The sequence below is a fragment of the Haematobia irritans genome, chromosome 1, assembly GCF_050003625.1.
Source record: "Haematobia irritans isolate KBUSLIRL chromosome 1, ASM5000362v1, whole genome shotgun sequence".
Classification (NCBI taxonomy): Eukaryota; Metazoa; Arthropoda; class Insecta; order Diptera; family Muscidae; genus Haematobia; species Haematobia irritans.
In genome coordinates this window covers 43,339,503-43,363,382 of record NC_134397.1, presented here as the reverse complement: position 1 = coordinate 43,363,382, position 23,880 = coordinate 43,339,503, and the positions used below count along the sequence as shown (strand labels likewise).

Genomic DNA, 23,880 nt, shown 5'->3' with positions numbered 1-23,880 from the left:
TAAAAATTTATTTGTTTCCATTTTAAGTATTTTGAATATTAAAAATATTCCCTTAAAATATCCCTTCCAGAGATAATCGGTGCTACACATGTTGTATGATTTGTTCGCCAGTCTATGTTCTGTTCTGTTTACAAATCGAACCAACATCGTTTTACCAATAAGAAATAATCGTAATCGGTATCTGTCACACACACACAACACAACTGTCAAAATAATTATTTTTCTACGTCGTCGTTGGTCGGTGTCTGCAAATTGCGAAAAAACAAATCGTATTTGTTTGTTAAAATTAGAAGAGATAATTAATTTCAAAACGCTATTGTATAATTTTTTTACTCGTCCAATAAAAAATCAATTGGAGTACGGCTCGGTTACGGTTAGAATCAAAACAAATTATCCAATTAGAAAGTGTCCAAACCCACAAAAATAAAGGTGTGTGTGCGAGAGAGAGAGGGCTTGAGTGATTTAATGATGATGAATACAAAAACAACAAAAAATAAAATATCCATGTTATTATTATATTGAATATTTATATTTATCCAGTGAAACAAGGCAATTTGGGTGATGTTTTTTTTTCATCTATCGTAAACCCCTCTTAGCATCTATGGAAGCAAAAAGAAACAATTTTTAAGTTGCAATTGCTTGGTATTCTTAAAAATATTCCGGAAATATCGCACAAAAGGTATGTGGTATAAATGTAATTCATGTTAATGTTTTTCATTTTGAGTTGGTTACATATTTGAATAATTAGAACAAGTTTGTGTTTCATTAATACATCCATCGTCATGTCAAAATTTTCTATTAACCCGTTTGTTACACTCACTTTAAATAAAAAAAAGAACTCCCACACTCGGAAGTGATAGCGTCAATTTGGGAGTCTATGCTGTTACGTGTTGATATTAGAGGTGTGCACGTGGGTAATATTTTAGTTCACGGTCACACACACTCTCGTGACTTATGGAAACTCTGGTAACTTCCGAAAAATCGCACCATTCAAGAAAACCTTAGTAACTCGCCAATGAGTGGTATATCAAGTTAGGTTAGGTGGCAGCTCGATATATCAGGCCCACTTAAACTATTCAGTCCATTGTGATTACACAGTGGTGAACAGCGTTGCCATTTTGGTCCGATCGGACCAAAATTGGTCCAAAAGGTTTCTAATTTTTAAATTTGGTCCGATGGTCGGACCAAACGGAATTTGGTCCGTTTTGGTCCATTTTCATAAATTTTGTCATATTTATAATTTTTTTCTAGTATTTAAAATTTTTATCACATATTCAATAGTATCTATGCACTGAAAAAATATTGTCGTGAGGCCGAATATTTCATGTTGTTAAATACGAATGCGAATTTTGCTTAGCACAGTACACTCATTTCTCTGATATAAAGTTTTTTCCTTTTCAATGAAGACGTTTTGCCTGTTTTTGTTAAACGATTCGACTTAAAATTGGGTATCCTAACATGAAAGAAAATTTCGTTTTACTTAAGTCAACTTGGCTTTAATACTTCTGAAAAAAAAATCTGCAAAATTAATGAAATCATCTATAGTATTGTTGAATTTTTGTATATTGAGTATAAAACTAAAACCATATGCAAAATAATTTATTGACAGTTTATCTAAGGAATTTATATGGTAAAAGTAGGCTAGAATTTTTCTTTAACTTTTTTGCATATGAGGGATATAATTTAACACTTTATTTTAAAGTCGTTTTTTATTTGAAACATAAAATAATTTTCCCTTGTAGTCGACAAGGACAAAGACAAAATCTATGGAACCGTGAATGTTTTTTGTTTCAGTGTGAGATTAGATACCATTTCAATCACAGAAAATCTAATGAAAATTTCGTGTTTTAGATATTGGGTCAGGTTTTATATTTTTTTGACAATTTTAACCCCAATATTCGAATGTGCACAAGAAGTGGAATATTAAGATTGAGCTATATAAGAATATGGGCCGATATGGACCACATTTTCCGCATAAAATTATGGGTGCGAAGCAACACTACAGCAAATTGAATAAAAATTCGGAAATCTATTGTATTCTCTCAAGTAGGGTCCTCATGGGTCAAAGGCAATATAAACCAAATGCGTGACTGTTGTGGTCTTTAATTTCCTCTAAGTCGGAAGTTTAAATCAACTTTTTGTAATATTGAATTTCGACTTTTGATGTCAACTAAAATTGACTTTAAAATTCGACCTTTTCAAAAAGTCTATTTTCTCAAAATTAAAAAAAAAAAAAAACGATGATAAGTCGACGTTTTGATTAATATGTCAGCCGCTAAATCATATCAGTCCTTTCTGTTTACTTTACTTTTTTTTTAATAAAAGTACTATGTACGCCAATAAAATACGTTTTAAGGCATTTTTCTTCGCAATTGGAAATTTGGTCCGCTGGAGGGAATTTGGTCCGATTTTGGAAAAAAATTTGGTCCAAAATATAATTTCGTTGTGGCAACGCTGGTGGTGAACTTCTCTCTTATCCTTAAGCGCTGCCCGTTTCCATGTTAAGCTCAATGACAAGGACCTCCTTTTTATAGCCGAGTACGAACGGCTTTTAACATTGCTGTGAAACCACTTAGAGAAGTTTTGAAACACTCAGAAATATCAAATGAGTTGTATGTTACAGGTGAAGTTTCCTTTTGAGAGTGCTTAAGGAGTTGAAATACCTTCGTCGTCCAGAATAATGTGGTATTTGTTATTGGATAAGGGAACAATCCTCCATGAGTAATTTACCTGGGCTACCTGATTGATTAAAATCAAGATCGTTGTTAAATTATTAATTGATTGATTGAACTTTTCATTTAAATTGAGCCAACGAAAAAGTTTTATTGATATAATGACAATGAAAATATTCGTTATTAGTACGACACTTTCGTTGGTGAACAGAAATTTCTTTATAATAAGAAAAACAGTAAATAAGTTATAGTAACAAATTTGTTTCATTGGCTCAATTTTACGAAGTTTAGGTGTAATTAAAATGGTAATCGAATTCAACCTGTAAGCGTTATGCCCGTGAGCGGGATTATCTTTCTTCCGAAATTCATTACTCGTACACACTCACGAAAATATTATTTTCGTGGCTGATGCTCACACACGACATTTTGATTGGTTAATCACGCACACTCACGATGTTGTCATCGGCGTGACTTACTACTCACGAGTGAGTTATGAAAAATTTTCTGAGTTACGACAATTTTGTGTCACGTATACATCTCTAGTTGATATATCTTCTTTTTTCATTTTACTTACAGTGGATAAACTCTTCAGCAAAGCAGGCTACATATTAGGCATGTAAACCTATACATAAAAAAATTCAAACCTTTTTTCAATAAATAAAATAAAGTGAATAGTAATTTCTATTCATAGAATTAATATGAATAGAAATTTATAAATTTAATTTCAGCTTCCATAGTATTTATATATAATTTCCATAAATGTTTCATATAATAAAATAAGAATGGCAAGTACATACGGCCGAAAGTTCGGCCAGGCCGAATCTTATCTACCCTCCATCATGGATTGCGGACAGTTTATATTGGGGCTATATCGAAGCATAGACCGATAAAGCTCATCTTCGAACTTGACCTGCCTGCAGACAAAAGAGAAGTTTGTGCAAAATGCCATCACAATAGCTTCATTATTGAAGGTAGCGTGATTACAAAAGACAGCTAGTTAGACGTTCGTCGTTATATAATCTTAGAATTTCTCCCTGATTAAGGATATATATACGTTATATAGGCGGAAATTAATATTTTGATGTGTTACATACGGAATGGCAAACTTATTCTACCCCCCCATCACCATCCTATGGTGAAAGCGGTACTGCAAATCGGTACATTTTTTTTCTATGAATCTGAGGTTCTATTTTATTTTCAACATATAGCGTCGTTTTTATTTTCACAAAACATAGACATCAATTGATCTTTACGTAGCACTTGGTTAATGGCCCCAATCTCAATTAGTCGTAGTCTGAATTTTATGCCAATAGCATCAATGATATGACATGGTAAGTAAATACGAGTTGGGAGGGAAAGAACGAAACGAATACCAAAACAAAAGTGATGGCCACACACAAAATTATTCGTCAGATCTAATTGAAGTATAATTTTTTGTTTTTAATTTAGCCTCTCTGTTTGCCACCATCTCGCTTGAACGCATATCTTCCATAGCCCTCGTATCTTCAATAGCCTCTCTTGTGCACTTGCTATGTGCTTTAGTTTATTTCAATTTTACTTAGACATTTCCGTTCTATAACATATGTGACCATATTGAGCGTTCGTTTATTTTTACCACATATGTGCACCTTCATTCTGTAGTATCGTAAGTCTAAAATTTTGGATCTGCAGTATTTTTGTTGATGTAGATCGAAGCCTTTATAGGGGGAGTAAATCTTAAGAGTTTGTGTCCCACTCAAAGCACCATTCATCGCGACCGTTACATCACATCATGGTAATAGCTTATTTTCCATGATTCAAGATTTCCATAAAATGCATATGCTGATGGTGGTGAGTTTATTCACAAACTAATAACGTGAAATTATATTAATATCACAATATTTAAATATTACAAAATTCTACTAATAAAATTATTCTCTTTTCTCTAAAATATTTGACCAATAGAAAGAAACTAAATTGACTTATCTTCATATGAAAATAAGGTAACGATGTGCACTTAAAAATATTATTTATAAATAGCATGCATTAAAAATAATGATGCATATTTATTTAGCTAAAATGCATAAATGGGACATATATGGAATGATGCTTTTGGAATACTAGGTGGGAGATAAATATGGATCTCTGACCAACCATAATGTTTTCAAGCCCAATAAATTTAATAGTTAAATTAACTTTTTTCTATGTCATCCAAGACACTCATTTGTTTCAGAATGTGCATTGTATGACTTCCTAGGTAGAGTTTTGTTAGCCATAACAATTTTTTAATATTTCTACAATTTTGGCAACATTTTCTATAAAAACAAAATTTTTGCAAAATTTTTCTAGATAATAATATTTTGGAAAAATAATCTAGAAAACTTTAGCAAAATTTTCTATAGAAATAAAGTTTTGGTAAAATTTTCTATAGAAATAAAATTTTGACAAAATTTTCCGTAGAAATAAAATATTGACAAAATTTTCTAGACAATAAAAATTTTGGAAAAATTTTCTAGAGAAATAAAATTTGGAAAAAATGTTCTAGTGAAATAAAATGTGGACAAAATTTTCTAAAGAAATCAAATTTTTACAAAATTTCCTAGAGAAATACAATTTTTACAAAATTTTCCGTAGAAATAAAATATTGACAAAATTTTCTAGACAATAAAAATTTTGGAAAAATTTTCTAAAGAAAGAAAATTTTTACAAAATTTTCTAGAGAAATAATATTTGGACATCATTTTCCGTAGAAATAAAATATGGCAAATTTTTCTAGATAACAAAAATTTTGGAAAAATGTTGTAGAGAAATAAAATTTTGGCAAAATTTCCTATAGAAATAAAATTTGGATAAAAATTTCTAAACAAATAAAATTTTTACAAATTTTTCATTTCATTTTCATTTCATTTGTTTTATTTATTTAATCGAGCCTATATAAATAATATGTTGACAAAATTTTCCGTAGATATAAAATATTGGCTAAATTTTCTATAGAAAAAACTTTTTGGTAGAATTTTCTATAAAAATAAAATTTGAACAAAATTTTCTATAGAAAAAAATTTGAACAAAATTTTCTAGAGAAATAAAATTTTTACAAAATTTTCTAGAGAAATACAATTTTGCCAAATTTTATAGAACAATAAAATTTTGACAAAATTCTCTATAGAAAAAAAATTGGACAATATTTTCTAGAGAAAGAAAATTTATACAAAATTTTCTAGAGAAAGAAAATTTATACAAAATTTTCTAGAGAAATAATATTTAGACATCATTTTCCGTAGAAATAAAATATGAAAAATTTTTCTATATAATACAAATTTTGGAAAATTTTTCTAGTGAAATAGAATTTTCGCAAAATTTTCTATAGAAATAAAATTTGGACAAAATTTTCTAAAGAAAGAAAATTGTTACAAAATTTTCTAGAGAAATAATATTTGGACAAAATTTTCCGTAGAAATAAAATAAGGCAAATTTTTCTAGATCATAAAAATTTTGGAAAAAAATAATAAATTTTTAGTTGCAAATAATTAAACTTATTGGTTAATAACCTGCGTTAGTAGGCATTTGAGAGTAGTAATCAATTCCTAAATTTTTATTATTATATATCAAATGGTTTTTGTAACGCAGTCTACATATAGTAGTAAGATATATACTTAGTAATAAGGTGTAATAATGTCAAGTTTTTGCAGTCCTTGATTGTAGTCCTAATTATTTTTATAAATTTTTTTAAAGTAAATTTAATGTAATTCTTTATTTTGAGTATCCCTGTAACCGTATATGGCCATTTCGGCTTGGTTGTAAAATGAGTTAAATAAATAAAAAAAAAAATAAAAAAAATTTGGACAAAATTTTCTATTGAAATAAAATTTGGACAAAATTTTCTAGAGAAATAATATTTGGACAAAATTTTCCGTAGAAATAAAATATGGCAAATTTTTCTATATAATACAAATTTTGGAAAAATGTCCTACAGAAATAAAATTTGGCAAAATTTTCTATAGAAATAAAATTTTTCAAAAAAAATTTCTATAGAAATAAAATTTTGCAAAAATTTTCTATACCAATAAAATTTTGCAAAGAAAATTCTATAGAAATAAAATTTTGCAAAGAAAAATTCTATAGAAATAAAATTTTGGTAAAATTTTCTATAGAAATAAAATTTGGACAAAATTTTCTAGAGAAATACACTTTGAACAAAATTGAATAAAATGGTGACAACATTTTCCGTAGAAATAAAATATTGGCAAAAATTTTTAGATAATAAAAATTTTGGAAAAACTTTCTAGAGAAATAAAATTTGGAAAAAATTTTCCGTAGAAATAAAATATTGACAAAATTTTTGGAAAAATTTTCTAGAAAAATAAAATTTTGGCAAAATTTTCTATAGAAATAAAATTTTGGTGAAATTTTCTAGAGAAATAAAATTAGAAAAAAATTTTCTAGAGAAATAAAATGTGGACGAAATTTTCTAAAGAAATCAAATTTTTACAAAATTTTTCGAAGAAATAAAATATGGCAAATTTTTTTAGATCATAAAAATTTTGGAAAAATGTTCTAGAAAAATAAAATTTTGGCAAAATTTTCTAAAGAAATAAAATTTGTACAAAATTTTCTATATAAATAAAATGTTGACAAAATTTTCCGAAGAAATAAAAAATGACAAAATTTTCTATAGAAATAAATTTTTGGTAGAATTTTCTACAGAAATAAAATTTGGCAAAATTTTCTATAGAAATAAAATTTGGACAAAATTTTCTGAAGAAATAAAATTTGTACAAAATTTTCTATAGAAATAAAATTTTGGTAAAATTTTCTATAGATAAAAAATTTTCTGAAGAAATAAAATTTGAACCAAATTTTCTATAGAAATAAAATTTGAACAAAATTTTCTAGAGAAAAAAAATTTTGACAAAATTTTGTAGAGAAATACAATTTTTTAAGATTTTTTAAACTTGGTAGATTTTTGGTAGAATTTTCTTCAAATTTTGTTAGATTATTTTTGGCACGAGTGGTAAAAATTCAAATTCGAATTTGAAAAAGTAAATTGGTATTTAAGGTGATGGTTTATGTCTCGGCAAAGTTTTTGCTGCAAATTTCAAATTCGAATTTTCTTCAAACACATTGAAACGATTTGACAAAAATCTTCCGACTCGCAGTAATGTTTCATTTACGAAACAGAGAGAATTATGTCCATATAAGAAATATATGGAAAATATGGGATCTAGATTTATATGTGAAATATCAAAATTTCCATTAAAAGTCAATTAGTCGATTTTTGGTCGACGTCAAAATCGATTTGAGGCGAATATAAAAAAAAAACAAAAGTGTATATGTATTTTGAAAATCATAAAGAATGTCGACTTTTCAACATGTTTGTTTTTTTTTTTTATAAAAATTTATTTAGTCGAAAAGTTGATTTTCGGGTTTTGTATGCATACTACAGATGAATATAGAAGGACTGGATGTATCATTCATATTCCAGGAGATATAAAATCTGTTTGCTTGCTTCTAGCAACATACAAACTATATGCTGATATTGTATTCCGTTCTCTTCATAATATATAAAATTAAAAATAAAAAAATAAAAAAAAAATTACAATGGTGCAATTTAAATTGTTATAGAGAGTCAATTGCATCAATTGAATTATACGTTTTTATAACCATTTTTTGTAGTGATATTTACCATTTATTTATATTTTATTGGTGCATTTAAATTATAGACTTAATAATTAGTAAAAAATATACGAAATTATTATTGGAATTTTCCAATATCGACAGCACTGGTAATTGTGTAAATGCACTTCTTTTGTAAACATATACCATGATCAAAAATTATCCACCCCCAATTATAGAACTAATGGCATTGAATGGTTTTTGTTTTGTATTTAGCACATTTAATAACATAAAAAAATTGCGCCAATAAAATGTGCGTCCAAATAGTTGCCAAAAAGGGATATCTAATTTGTACAGTGAGGGCGACAAACTATTTAGATTCATATACGCACATAGCTTTGCTATTAATTTTGAATTCGTTTGTAGAGTATACATACATACATACATATTCTTTAAAATGTAATAGTTAAATGACCTTAGTCGGCTCTGTAATGGTTATTTTAAATTAGTTTAGTGTCTGATTACGCATTTGTTGTTCAATCTTATCTATATTCATATATCGTTAACGTAAATGCAAAATGGTGTAAGAAACTTTACGTTACTTCTCTACCAACTATTGGAATTTACTACCTTGCGCTTTAATTTTTCTAGGAATAAATACAGGAATGGTTAAACCGGACAAATGGGACCTTCTGCGAATCCATACATTCATATTTTGTAGCCCTTACTATGGTCTCCCAAACTTCCAAAATAGAAAAGTACCTCAGGTTGTCATCTAACAAATTGAACAGCAACTTTTTGTATGAAATTAAGTACGTAACACTATTTGTTTTACACGTTCTTTATGCGCGAAATATTTGGGAGAAAGTAGATTCCAAAATGTTTATGTTTCATAAATCGGGTTTTTCTATGGGGCCAGACTCAATGAATAGGATTGAAAAGCGGCCACCAGAGCGAGGGAGGTAGCTCCTATTGGTGCCCGTTCGAAGGCTCGAACCTTCATGGGTCGCTGGACGAAATAAAAACGATCGATTGTGAGCTGTCGAAAAGCTCAATTGTGATTTTTTTTGTTAGAGAACATGACATTTAATTTGCTCTTTCAAATAAAAAACATTGTTTTTGATCATGTGGCTCGGAATTTCTGTTGCATCCTCCGAATTTATTTATTTACACAGCATAATTAGCAGCTGGTTACAGTAAAATAAAAAGTATGACGCTTATAATACATTAAAAATAAAATAAAATAAAATATATCTATATAATCTATTTTAGAAATTGTAGGGACAATAGAAGATTTATAGGCAGGATTGGGACTAAGAATTGGATACAAACAACAAAAAAACAAGAGAAAAAAAAGAAGAGAAAAAAACGATAAGATAAGGAACAATTTTACAACAAGAATTGGGAATATAGTGTAAAGCTGGAGTAAATTCATTGCAGAAAAAATGGGATACCAGGGATAGAATGGGTTTTGTATGAGACGAATTATGGGTCAGGAACTAAGAGAATCAGGAAATAGGATGAATCAGGAACTAGGATGAATCAGGAACATGGTGATAGCAGGAATAAGAACAGCAGGAACGGATACAGGAAATGACGCCAAAGCATAGTAGGTATGTTGAAAGGAAGAAATTTAGGCAATTACAAGTCAGGAACCAGGAAGAATCAGGAACACAGCAGTATAAGGATGAATCAGGAACTAGGGTGAATCAGGAACATGGTGATAGCAGGAATAAGAACAGCAGGAACGGATACAGGAAATGACGCCAAAGCATAGTAGGAGCATAGTAGGTATGTTGAAAGGAAGAAATTTAGGCAATTACAAGTCAGGAACCAGGAAGAATCAGGAACACAGCAGTATAAGGAAATGGAAAATAAAATCGGAGAGAATAATATCGCTTGAACGGGAGTTATTGCAGGAACATGGTGATAGCAGGAATCAGGAACACAGTGATAGCATGAATAAGGATAGCAGAAACGAACACAGGAAATTACGTTAATGGACAGGAGCATAATAGGGAGTTATTGCAGGAACAGACAGGAACAATAAAATACGATATAATTATAGTTGACAACCCATTAGAGCACAAATCTAATCCATAAGGATAGCGCGTTTCAGATTTTCAGTAATTTTATTTTATTTTTTTTACAACCACGTGGATTTAGTTGAATTCAAGTCTTCGCCAGTTGTGATTTTCCAGCAAAATATAACGCAATCTCCTACTGATAGAAAACTAATTCATACACTCACAGAAAAAAGTCTGCTAAATATTGAATTGGCTTGCGCCGCTGTTGTGATAAGACGTGTATGTGGTTGCTCTGAGAAATTTGTATTGTTTACATTAATATTATATTTTTACTAGCGTAACCCGGCCCGCTTCGCTGCGCCTTCCGAAGCGTATTTTGAGGAACATTTTGCGTTAACTTAGTCAACTATATCCTTCGTGCTGAAAACAAATTCGAAAAGATTTGAATTCCTTTAAACAAATCGGACTACTTGATTTTTCGTTTATAGGTATAAATACGGCGGGAATGCATATGTAAAACGGTTCGTCTTAAGGAGAGGGTGTACCCTTTCCTCCAAATTTGTTATATAATGTTTTGTATTCAAGTAGTTGGACAATCTTCGATATTTCTTGTGAATTTTAAGTGTGGTTTGTCAAGGAAAGGTATCCTTCTCCTCAACATATCTGAAAATTAAGCACTATATTATAATAACATACATACAAAGAATTACTGTTTCCCATCCAATAAATCGGAAAAAACAAAAGTAGTAAAAAATTTTACCACATTAACATTTGCTGAAATGTTGGAAAATGATGCACCCTCTCCGTTGGCTGCCAATTTCATGTAAATGTAAGTTCTTTACTAAAAAGAAGTCTGGCAGAAGCCTGTGCAAAAATCATACAATTATGTACCGAGTTCCCATTTACGGACAACCCTCTACTTTCAATTTAAGAAAACAAAAAAACGGACAAAAGAGAACCCTCTCCCCACCTTCGCTCCACTCCGACCTGATATCGGACTATCACGTATCCTATATTAATTTCGCAACTACTCAATGGTCCCTATAAATTCTATCGAAGTAAATCGACAAAGTTTATTTAAATTTTCCCCTTCCCCAACCACATATCGAAAAATCATATACTAATTTAAAAGTCATGTATAAATTTGATCACCTCCTCCCACGTTCCCTGTAAATTTCAAGTAGATCGGCGATGCTTAAATTTTGCTCTATTGTTTTAAAGGGACGTCATTTTCCCCGATACAGTATCGACAAACACCGTAGTGAATAGCACCCCTAACCTTCCCCGAAAAATTCTTGAAACTTTCCTTCAAGTGTGGGGCAAGGAAGGTTGCCTATTCGTTCATAACCTTCCCCCACTGCTTTTGTAAATTTCAAGAAAACTTACATTTTTTTTGCAGTTTTATAGGAGGACCTCCTCCCCGACCAAATGTCGAAAAGCACATCTTTTGTAAAGGTCCCAGAAAATGTCAAGCAAATTATAAGCCTAAAGGGGCGGCCTCTCTTCCGTCCAAATATCACAAAATCAGGTATCAACTATTACGGTTGACGGAGGTTACGATCTCTCCCCAGTCCTCTGTAAATTTCAAGTAACTCGGTAAAGTTTAATTGTTTCTCTGTATGTACTTAAGAGAAGCGGATGTCTCCCTATGCCCTTTTATTTTTATTAAAAAATCAGGAACCTGATATGAATTTCATAACCCATTGTTTCCGTAAAATTTCAGTCGGGGGAGTTTAGTTTTGTTTGAACTTTCAAAAAAAAAAAAAATCTGGCAAGGGGGTGGTCCCCCTCCCCGACCAAATATCGAAAAATAATGTAGCGGATTTTTGTCTACATGCCAACCCCAATATTCAATGAAAATTTCAAGCAAATCGCATAATTTTGTTCCAAGTTTCAAAAAGTAGGGCAAGGGGGAGGTGCCCCTCCCCATCCACATATGAAATCATCGGGTACCCCATATTAATTCCATAACCTCACCACATGTTCTCTGTAAATCTCAGATAATTTAGCGAATTTTAGTTTTTTCACTGTACTTTAAAAAAGTCGAACAAAGGGGAGGCCCCCCTCCGCCACCAAATATCGAAATAAAAAGTAGCGGATCTTTGTCTAGATGCCAACCCCAATCTTCAACGATAATTTCGACCAAATCGGTCAACTTTGGTCCAATTTTCAAAAAGTCCGACAAAGGGGAAGTCCCCCTCCGCGACCAGGTGTCAAAAAATGAGGTACCCTATTTTCACCACATGAACGCCCCCTACGATCTCTGAAAGTTTTAAGTAAATCGGTTCAGCCGTTTCGGAGCCAACTCGGAACATACAAACAAACAAATAAACAAACAGATTGAATTTTATATATATAGATACTTCAGGGCCTAGCGAATAATTGGAAATATTTTGGTGATATTTTTTCTATGAAGTTGCAATTTTCTTGGTTCTTAAAATGTTGCCCAATACGATTAGTCGATTACTGTGAAAAATCTCAGAAGTGAACACCCGTCTTAATATTGTCCACATTTTGGAAGTGTCCTCTTATGAGATGTTAATTTTAATGTGATAGTATAGCAAATATCTCACGAAAACTACCTCTTTTGAGTGGTATTAGGGTTTTCTTTTTCCGGGACTTTTTGCATTCCCGGGAAAGCGGGATTTTTTTCGAATTTGCCGGGATCCCGGGAAATCGCCTAAAGCTACGGTTATAAGGCGCTCTCTGGAAAACTAACAATATATATTATGTTGTTCTCTTACATCAGCCATAAATCATACTAAAATACGAAATATTTTGTAATACAAAACATTTTGACAATGGTTAAGGCAGTCTCTTTTGCTATAGTTTTCGGAAGAACACTATTAATATAGTGGGATTTTTTGTAACACTAAAAAACTCTTCGGAAATGAAAGAAACTTTTCACCATCTATAAACGGGGTCAATAAATGCACATGTTCAGTCAATATTCCCAAAAGGGAAACACTACCATGTAATACGACATTCACGTTAAATAAGAGCTTTAAATCCCAATTTTAATAGATTTCAAGCCTAATGTGTATAAGGTATAAATTTGAAATTAAAGTAACTATCTTAAAAAAGGTTGAAATTTTCTTATTTCATAAAAAACATCCTTGCAATAGTTATGAAATTTTGAAATTATGCAATTGCCAACGTGGTTTACATAAGGTAAAATGTCCCGTTGTTTTTAAAGGTTTACTCAGTCTATCGGAATGTCTGTTTACAGAAATATGACAATCATAAATTAGGAAATGCAAACTTCTTTTAACAATTGGGAGCCCGTTGTATTCTGGATTAGAACCCACGATTTTGTATGTTCCACAAGGCAACTACTAGGACTTTTTTTATCGAACGGTCCCATCGCCCACTCCCCCCTCCCCCTCCGACCGTGAGGGCCTCGTCCCCATGACGTAGGGACTGCGTACACACCATGATCCGGACCATGGCGGGGTGGAGGCAGAGGGATTTGACCAGCTACAGAGAAGGGCTCATTAAAACACAAGATCAAATATTAGGTTATTCAATAAAATTAATGTATTAGTTATCCAAATATGCTAAAATTCTAGTCTTCATCATATCAATAATAAGGTTAGTGTCAACTAGATGATAGATTGAATTAAAAATAATGCACGTCCTACGAATAGGCTCCACAGAAGCATAATTCGAACGTTGAAAATCAATGTAAAGAAACTGGTAATTCCTAGATGCCCTAAAAGGAACATTTATCCTAATCCTACATATCAATTCCGAGCATGGAATATCCCCACTAACTAACCTATACATCATCATGGAGCTAAACATCGTCCATCGGCTCCTAAGAGTAGGCAAATTAATCAGCCTCAATCTAGAAGTGTATGAAGGAAGAACAAAGTCACTGTTCCAATGAAGATGTCTCAAAGCGAACAACAAGAACTGCTTCTGAACCGATTCTATTCTATCAATGTAAACTTCATACTGAGGATCCCACACGATAGAACCATACCCTAGAATGGGTCTAACAAGGGCAGAAAAAGCCTCTTTGTAACATAAGGGTCCGAAAACTCTTTCACCCAACGCTTTATGAATCCTAGAACCCCATACGCCTTACTCACCATCGAATCAATATGACCATTAAAATTAAGCCTACGATCCATAACAATGCCAAGATCAACAAAAGAATCAACCTCTTCCAATAACGAGCCCCGTATGCTATACCGAACATCAATAGGCCTAGACCTAAAGAATCGCATAAACTTGCATTTCCTCAAGTTCAAATCCATCAGATTTACCCTACACCAATCATCAAAGCTATCCAAATCACCTTGTAATAAATGCACCTGATCAGAATTATCAAACAAGGAGAATAACTTAACGTCATCAGCATACATCAAAATCCTAGAGTTAACCACGGACTGAGGTAAATCGTTTATAAATAACAAAAATAAGACAGGCCCCAAATTACTACCCTGAGGCACACCTGATGGGACATCAAAGCACCTTGAATAGGAATCACCAAAAGACACAATCTGCGTACGGCAATCAAGATACGACGAAATCCAAGCCAAAAGTGCACTGGCCAATCCAATCCTATCCACCTTATATATCAAGAGCTTATGATTCAGCCTTACTAAAATCCGTATAAATAACATGAGTCTGATTCCCAACAACAAACTGATTAATAACATGAGAAGTAAATTCCACCAAGTTCGTAGTAGTCGATAGGCCCTTACCATGCTGGCAGGGATCCAGTATCGAAGAAATGCCATGCGACAAAACATCAGTTACCATCTTTTCAAAAACCTTGGGAATAGCACTCAATTTTGCTATCCCCCTATAATTACCCACATCAAAGGGGCTCCCCGACTTATGAAGTGGTACGACAAAAGATCTCCTCCATCTTAGAGGGAAATAACCGAACCTCAATGAACTATTAAATAACATCGACAATGGAGCAGAGAGACATTCGGACTTGGTACCATAGCAGTTATTCACATTACACTTCCAAAATCCACTTTAACTATATTTCAACTGCCATATAAAACCCTCTATTATACATAAAATATTGTAAAAAAAATTTCCCGGGAATTTCCGCACTTCATTCCCGGGAAAGCGGGAGCGAAAAAATAACAATTTCCCGGGATCCCGTTCCCGGGAAAAAACCCTAAGTGGTATCCACTTTTAGTTAATTTTCCTAATTATGTGAACATCATTATTGCTACTTATAAAAATAAACAATTTTCGATCATACCTTCCCATTTACATACTTACCCCGATTTTCATAAAGCTCCGTTAGTGCTCCGTTTACTAACCAACTTTTAAACTGTATTATGGATGAAGCTGTCATCTTTCATATATATTCCATATACTAGTTAGGAACTTAACTGACGAAAATTTTTCAGTTAAAGTTAACTGGAGAGAAGATATTTGCAATTTACTTTCTGTTAACTGACAGTTAAAGCCTAACGGAGTAACATGAAAATAAAATTATTATTAATATAAATAAAATTATTACTAATATATCTTTCTTGTTTACAGATTGCTATGGCAACCTCACCACGTTCTGCTGATACAATATCACTATGTTCCACTGTCTCTAGCTGTCCAGATCGCAATGGATTCTATGGTGGATTTCAGCGCACAGATAAACCCAAAGAACCCCTATCGAAAGCACAAATTATAGCAAGAGAAAAGAAATGGTTATATATGATTGATAACTGGTCACTATATATGTCTAAAAATTACAAAAAGGTATGAACGGAGAATTTCCCAAAAGTATCATTGAAATAAATGTGTAATAATTTGTTTGCCATTTTAGATAAGAGATCGATGTCGCAAAGGTATTCCAAAATCGATAAGACCCAGAGCTTGGTTTTTTCTTTCTGGTGCTTATTTGTTGAAGAAAAAAAATCCAGATTTATATAAGGAATTATTGGATAAACCTGGTAATCCTCATGTCATCGAAGAAATCAAGAAGGATAAACATAGACAATTTCCATTTCATGAAATGTTTTTGGATGAGGATAAAGTTGGCCAAATTGAATTGTTTAATGTTTTAAAGGCGTATTCAATATATAATCCAAAAGTTGGTTTTTGTCAAGCACAAGCACCTATAGCAGCTTTCCTTCTAATGCATTTGCCAGCAGAGGATGCATTTTGGGTCTTTGTAAGCGTATGTGATGTGTAAGTAGATTAAAAAAAACATTATTATTTTATTTAATTATTATAATTAATTAGTTCATTTATTAATTGAGAGCTTGTAATTCTAAGCCTTTTAGGCGAAATAATTAAATTTTTTTTTACATGGATGAGCGACTTACTCATTTAATCTTTATAAATCTCCCAGTGTCTCATGTTCTAATGAGAGCGATGTGAAAATTCTTAGATTCACCGCCTTATGCAAGATCATCACAAGATCAAATAACTATCGTAGAATAAATTCTCGAAAACGGCTATTGCCGAAATTTTAGCCAGATGGGAAACGAATTTTGGACTTCAACTCATGTTGAAGCGAGAGATTCCACGGATTCTATAAAATTGTAAAAAGAAAGATAATTCGAGCAGCGTCATCAAAGAGCAATTGAATACTGTATATAATGATTTTCTAATTCGTTGTTTGCCATCTAAGAGTGGTTTAACGAGTTTCAAGGAGTAAGAATTTCAAAAGATATCGTGGGTCATATCTTCCATGAAATCTGTAGCGTGATGTACCGTGGTCAGCACGTTTGTTCCGAATACGAAGAAATAGGCAGTGAAAATTGTCCTGAATACGGCGAAACGGCATAATTAGGTTTTTTGGGATCACATCGACAATATAGAGACTACATTGCCGACATGACAGATAGGTTTAAGGAGTGTGTTGTTAAAGGTTTATCGATACATGAAAGATGTATATAAATGTGGTGCGATTTCTTTTATTTTATATTCCAAGATAAGACCTTTCGGTTTTCTGAGAGGGCAATTCTTTAATTGGATCAGTTAGAAAGATTTTACTTGCGAAGGAGACAAAGAACATATTTTCTGGTGGTGGGAACAGGACTTATGATATAGATTCATATGATAGTTTTTTCTTTGAATGTAATGAATTGTTCAGCTTTTCAAATAATGGAAATGTTTCTAAAAAAGAGTAAAATATTAAATAATGTGATGAATAGGTTGATTGCTTCATTTGACATCACAACCACGGTTACCACAGTTGGTATAATTCTACCAAAAATTGTAGTTTTTTTTTGAAAAAAAAAAAATTATAAAATAAAATTTTGACAAAATTTTCTATAGAAATAACATTTTTTTTCAATTTCAATTTATTTCAAACATCACTACATAGGAAGCCTAATAAGGCCTATAACGACTAAGTTGTAGTATAACTAATTTAATGGTAAATTTCTTATCAATGATAAATACATTACAATTAAAACTTGGTCCCCCAACCACAAAGTATTGCAAAATTAAATAATATAAAAACCCAATAACCAGCACATTTATTAAGAAAATGGTAACTCATTAAGAATGTGTGTCATTTACATGATCCAATATTACTCTTGTATGATTGGTAAGAAAAGGAAAAATTTCTTAGTAAATTAGGCAAATGATTCCAAAAGCGAAGAACTCGAATCAAAAAAGACTTTTCATATATCGAGGAATGTATCATAGGGACATCAATTTGAACATTACGCGTTGAATTTATAAATGAGAATTTATTTACAAGAACTTCTGGTTTTCTAGATTGCATAATCTTAAAAAAATGAAGAACAGTACGCACGCAGATTCAAGTAATTTCGAAAAGTGCAACCAAGAAAATCAGAAGTACATGCATGAATACGATCATGATCATACCATTTAACATCATATATATAGCGGACAATTCTGTGGACAATTCTCTCTAGCCTATCTAAATTGTAAGACCATGTTCCAGAAAATATTTCAATGCCATAGTTACAAGAGACATAAGTAAAGCCTGGGCCATTTTTTTACGATTATATCTCGGAGTATAAGCCCTCAATTGGTATAACTTTCTTAAAGTGAGGCAAATTCGATTTGACAAATAATTTAAATGAACATCAAAATTTAGATTCGAGTCAAGCATAGACCCAAGACATTTAAGAGAATCCACGTAATCAACTATCTGATTATTGATAATAATTTGAGGGCATAAAGCATTGCGAGTTCTTGTGTGGAAATGCATAGCTTTAGATTTAGCATTTTGAGAAAAATTTTCTATAGAAACAAAATTTTAATAGAATTCTTGATGTTTTGGTAGATTTTGCAAAATATTCCTCTCCAGCTAAGGGGTACTTCAATTTTCTATAGAAAAATACAAAACTTTGACAAGATTTCCCATAGAAATAAAATGTCGACAAAATTTTCTATAGAAATAAAATTTTTACAAAATTTTCTATAGAAATAAAATTTTGACAAAATTCCCTATAGAAATAAAATTTTGAGAAAAAATTTTATAGAAATAAAATTTTTACAAAATTGTCTATAGAAATAAAATGTCGACAAAATTTTCTATAGAAATAAAATTTTTACAAAATTGTCTATAGAAATAAAATTTTGACAAAATTTTCTATAGAAATAAAATTTTTACAAAATTTTCTATATAAATAAAATTTTGACAAAATTCTCTATATAAATCAAATTTTGACAAAATTTTCTATAGAAATTAAATTTTGAAAAAATTTTCTATAGAAATAAAATTTTGAAAAAATTTATATAGAAATAAAATTTTGACAAAATTTTCTATAGCAATAAAATTTTGAGAAAATTTTCAATAGAAACTAAATTATAAGAATATTTTTATTAAATTCAATATCTTTACAAATTTTAATTTTTGTACTAATCAAAAAAAAAATTGATCAAAAACTTCAAAATAATAATTTTTTTTTAAATTTGGAATATTTTTGGTAAAATTTTATTCACATTTTGGTAGGTTATGGTATTTTTTACACGACTAGAGGGTTCTTCAATTTTCTATAGAAAAATATAAAATTTTGACAAAATTTTCTATAGAAATAAAATTTTGACAAAATTTTCTATAGAAATAAAATTTTGACAAAATTTTCTATAGAAATAAAATTTTGACAAAATTTTCTATAGAAATAAAATTTTGACAAAATTTTCTATAGAAATAAAATTTTGACAAAATTTTCTATAGAAATAAAATTTTGAGAAAATTTTCTATAGAAATAAAATTTTGTATAGAAATAAAATTTTGCGGAAATTTTCTATAGAAATAAAAAATGTTTAATAAATTCAATATCTTTAAAAATTTTAATTTTCGTACTAACCACAAAAAATTAATCAAAAACTTCAAAACAATAATTTTTAGATTTGGTAGATTATTTTTTGCACGAGTGGCAACCGTGATCACAACACATTGTTTGTCTATGGTAGGTTGAGTCTGGTACTCAACCCAATATAAACAAGTGCTGTTTTTGATCTTAAGGTTGATACTATGTTCGGTTTCCGCACCTAAATCGAACTTGTACGGTTACTTTTTTGAAACAAATTTTAAAAGACAAAATATTACGCAATCCAAGTATTTCCATCCATGATGTGTTTTGGTAGAAAACCCGAGTATAGTACCCACCATTAGGAAATAGCCACCGCTTATGATCAGTAATCTATTTATAATTTTTTCAAACGAAAACTATTAATTAAATTAGTAACGACGATATTGTTATTCTTACTTTTACAGCTATTTAGAAGACTACTTTATGACTGGCTTAGAAGTTTTACAAAACGATGCTGGCATTTTAGAAGGTCTATTAAAGAAAACCTGTCCACCCGTCTACCGTCATTTACAGAAACATCGTGTCGAACCATTACTATATATGACCGATTGGTTTTTATGTGCCATGACACGAACTCTGCCATGGGAAACACTTTTAAGAGTTTGGGATTGTTTTCTGGCCGAGGGAATACGTGTCATATTTAAAGTAGCTTTGGTAATTCTAGGTGCTTCCCTTAATAGTCACAAAGTTCGAAAACAGTGCAATGGTTTATGTGAAACCCTTGAAGTACTAAGAAATCCGCCCGATAATGTGCTAGATGAAGATTTTATCATCAATCATATGCAAAGATTGAATTTGCGTGTCGAAGACTTTCAAATTGAGCACACACGTCAAAAGGCACGTCGGGCAAAACAGAAAGCTTTACAAGAAGCAGCAGCAGCGGTATCCACTGCTACAGCAACCACATCGGCAACATCGATGGCGACAATAAATACAATACCATCATCCTCCTCTGCAGCAGCAACGAACTCTCAAAATAATACATTTACACGAAGTCGTACCACTAGTCCTACAAATATAACAAGTGGTAGTGTTACAGTGGTGAATATTAGAGGTGATGATATTGCTGAGAATACAATAGGATTGAGTAACAGTAGTAGTACTGGAAATGGTATTAGTGTTAACTCTAATAATTATCATACATAATTTTAAGTTTTTTTTTTGTGTTTTGCTAAACGCTGAGCGTTGAAAAAAACAACTTCAAATAATTGCTAAAGTATTTTTATGAAATTTATGAATATTTTCTAAGTTTATTTCTTCATTATTATATTCTATTTTGAAGTTTAGAAAATGCAATAACATTTCGTAGAAACCTAAAACAGTTAATATATTTTGTTTTCAATGATTTTTCCTATTGATGAAGAAATCGAATCTAAAAGTGTCACCAATGAAGATTTGCAACGACAATGGATGACATATATTTTGTGGGCAACATAAAGTCAATTTTTTTAAAGTAATTTTAAGCCAATTTTCAAAATCATTTAGAATCAACATCTACACTTCATGACTTTTTAAATTCAGAATAATGTGAATATTTGTTTTTTTGTCAACATAAAGTCAATTTTTATGGAAAGTCATTTTGAGTCAATTTTCAAAATCATTTGGAATCAACATATCCACCTCTTGACTTTTTAAATTCAGAATAATGTGATTTTGAGTCAATTTTCAAAATCATTTGGAATCAACATATCCACTTCTTGACTTTTTAAATTCAGAATAATGTGAGCATAATGTGATTTTGAGTCAATTTTCAAAATCATTTGGAAGCAACATATCCACTTCTTGACTTTTTAAATTCAGGATAATGTGAGCAAAATGTGAGCAATAATGTGTAAGCAAAATTTTTTTATGGTATACTCAGATAGTATGGTATCGATTTGAAAGTTCAACGAAGTTCAATGGCTTTCATAAAAATGAAAAAAAAAGAGATCCTGGATTGTTGGTCCAAAATTTTTATGAATTGTTCACTATAAGGTAAACTTTTGATTCATCATTAAATTGGCTGAAGGATATTTTAATTTGTTTGGGGAAATATTTTTTCGATTAAGCAATTTTCAAATATAAGGAAATATTGAAAATATTTTTGATTATTTTATCTCTCGAAAAAAAAAATAATAAACAAACACTTTTTTAGTATAGACAATTATAAAATTATTAACTTGTACATAAGTCGAATAACTTTTTTATTACTGTTAATATTGAACCAGAGGTATTAGGATAGTATTGAAATTGGAATTGAGAACAAAGGAATTATAATTAAATAGAGAAAAGCCCACTTTTCGATTCTTTCGAAATATATCAAGTTTTTTTCGGTGTGGCATCAATTTTTCTTTATAATAGAGCCACAAAATCAAGCTAAAAAGCTTTTAAATTTTAAAAAGGTGATTTTTTTAAAGATTAAATAGAATCGATTTAGAAAATAAAGAGAAGCTGGTTCTTAAGATAATAAAAAATGGTGTAAAAATAAAAATTTACTCGAAAGATCACCAGTGTCTAAAGTAAGAGATAGGCGCATAATTTGTTCAATTTCAATTTTGATACATATCGATTTTCACTACACCTCTAAGAATTAAAAAAAAAAAAAATAAAAATTTAAATAAAAGCAAAAAGGAATTAAAATATTGCAATATTAGGTAATATTATATTTGTATTAATATTTTTACACACACCTATATATATGTATAGGTATGCCTTATAAAATTTAGATAATTTCAAAACCCAATTTTTAACTGTTTATTTAACATTCTTTCCGAAAAAAAATTCAATAAGTTTTTATTCGAATCCGTCCGTCTCCCTAAATCTAAATATATTAATTCTTCTTCTAAAAAGTTCATTATTTTCTTTAACATTTCGTTAATTTTAACTTTTTGTAAATTCGGAATTTTTTCTTGTATTTCATGCCAATTGCCTCTAGGCTAAGATTTTAGTAGAAAGGTGAATCCCCATGTTTGCCAATATTGCAATGGCTTTATAATGACTTTTATTAATGTTTAACTTTGTTTTACTCTATTTTATTTATGTGGATCAAAAATGAAGCTAATATCCAATTATTCTGGTTAAAATGGAAAAGGCATATTTTTACAAATACTTACAAATAAATTTACGAAATCTATAATTTTTGTTAATTTGTCTATTGAAATAAAAATATTTTTCCTTCCATTATATAATGTGTATAAAAATATTCTTATTATATATATTTTATAAAATTTATTTAATTTCTTATAACTACCTATACCATATAATTTGTCATTCCATTATATTTATAATTGAATCAAAGAAAAAAAAAACAAAAAACCGCAATATATTTATCTACTTGTTAACCATATACACCATGTTTTCTTTTAAGTCTATTTTTGAAAAGTGCAATTTATTCTGTAAAGAAAATTTTGTTTTATCGTTTGTTTTCTGAATTCTTGGTGTAATGAATGCACAAAAAATATTATTTATATTGATTGTATTATAATTTATTAACTACATATACATATATATCCAACTGAATTATTTTAATTGTTGCTTTTGGATTTGTCTCGTAACAAATTTAATTTGATATAATATAAATATATAGTAATTTGTATTAAAAAAACCAATCTGAGGCACAAATAAATATATATTATTTAATAATAATAATAATAAACAACCATATTTTCCAAAAAATGAAATCACACATCTGTCAATTTTCTGTTATATGTCTTTGATTTTTTTTTTAAATCCCACTTATTAATTCATTTTAAAATTAAAATATATATATATATATATATGTATGGTTATATTTCTTTAACTTATTTTATAGAAATTTTATAATAATACTTATGAAATGCAATATTTAATAAATGCACATAACCATATGCCAATGTCATGTGGATATTATAAATGAAGAAGAGCAGTCTCAGTATCATACATAGGTATTTTTTCTCTGTAATAATTTTTCCCTACTTCCCCATCAATGTATATTAAGGAAGGTACTTTCAGTACTCAGTTTTGCCCCCCATTGTACCTTGTACCCCATGTTCCAATATTTGGAATCGCATAATTTTCATTTGGCGCTATTTTCTTAAATGGTAACATAGTTCTTTTTAATGAGAAGTTCAAATTGAAATTGGATTGAAGACCGAGAGCATCTAATTTTTTTCGTTATAAGAAAAATATTAAATATTTATGGTTATTAAATACTTTAATAATCATAAAATTAAAAAGAAATTTATTTAAGTCAAAATATCAGTGTGTTTCATTATTAAAAAAAAACTAAAGTAGAGAGACTCGTAAACCAACTTTACTGAATTTACCGTGTCTTGTGGCACTTGATTACAGATGGGA

At 30.1% G+C, this 23,880-nt stretch overlaps 1 protein-coding gene across 4 annotated transcripts; it reads left to right on the top strand.

The window, feature by feature from the left end:
- Positions 1-204: 204 nt before the first annotated feature.
- wkd (TBC1 domain family member whacked) lies at positions 205-22,158 on the top strand. 4 transcript variants are annotated; one of them, XM_075290122.1, is made up of 5 exons: positions 206-373; positions 541-679; positions 15,809-16,021; positions 16,089-16,453; positions 19,971-22,158. In XM_075290122.1, the coding sequence occupies exons 3-5, from the start codon at positions 15,815-15,817 to the stop codon at positions 20,710-20,712; spliced, it is 1,314 nt and encodes a 437-aa protein (XP_075146237.1). In that variant the 5' UTR covers positions 206-373; positions 541-679; positions 15,809-15,814; the 3' UTR covers positions 20,713-22,158. The 4 variants fall into 4 exon arrangements, with proteins under 4 accessions (XP_075146239.1, XP_075146237.1, XP_075146238.1 ...); XM_075290123.1 differs by having other exon boundaries at positions 206-429; positions 597-679; XM_075290121.1 differs by having other exon boundaries at positions 206-429.
- The last annotated feature ends 1,722 nt before the right edge of the window (positions 22,159-23,880 follow it).

Bases quoted from the DNA above. Each gene is read 5' to 3' on its own strand.
- wkd (XM_075290124.1), top strand. From the start codon at position 15,815: ATGGCAACCTCACCACGTTCTGCTGATACAATATCACTATGTTCCACT. The intron at 16,022-16,088 runs GTATGAACGGAG...TTGCCATTTTAG, and splicing joins TGTCTAAAAATTACAAAAAG to ATAAGAGATCGATGTCGCAA. The intron at 16,454-19,970 runs GTAAGTAGATTA...TTACTTTTACAG, and splicing joins TTTGTAAGCGTATGTGATGT to CTATTTAGAAGACTACTTTA.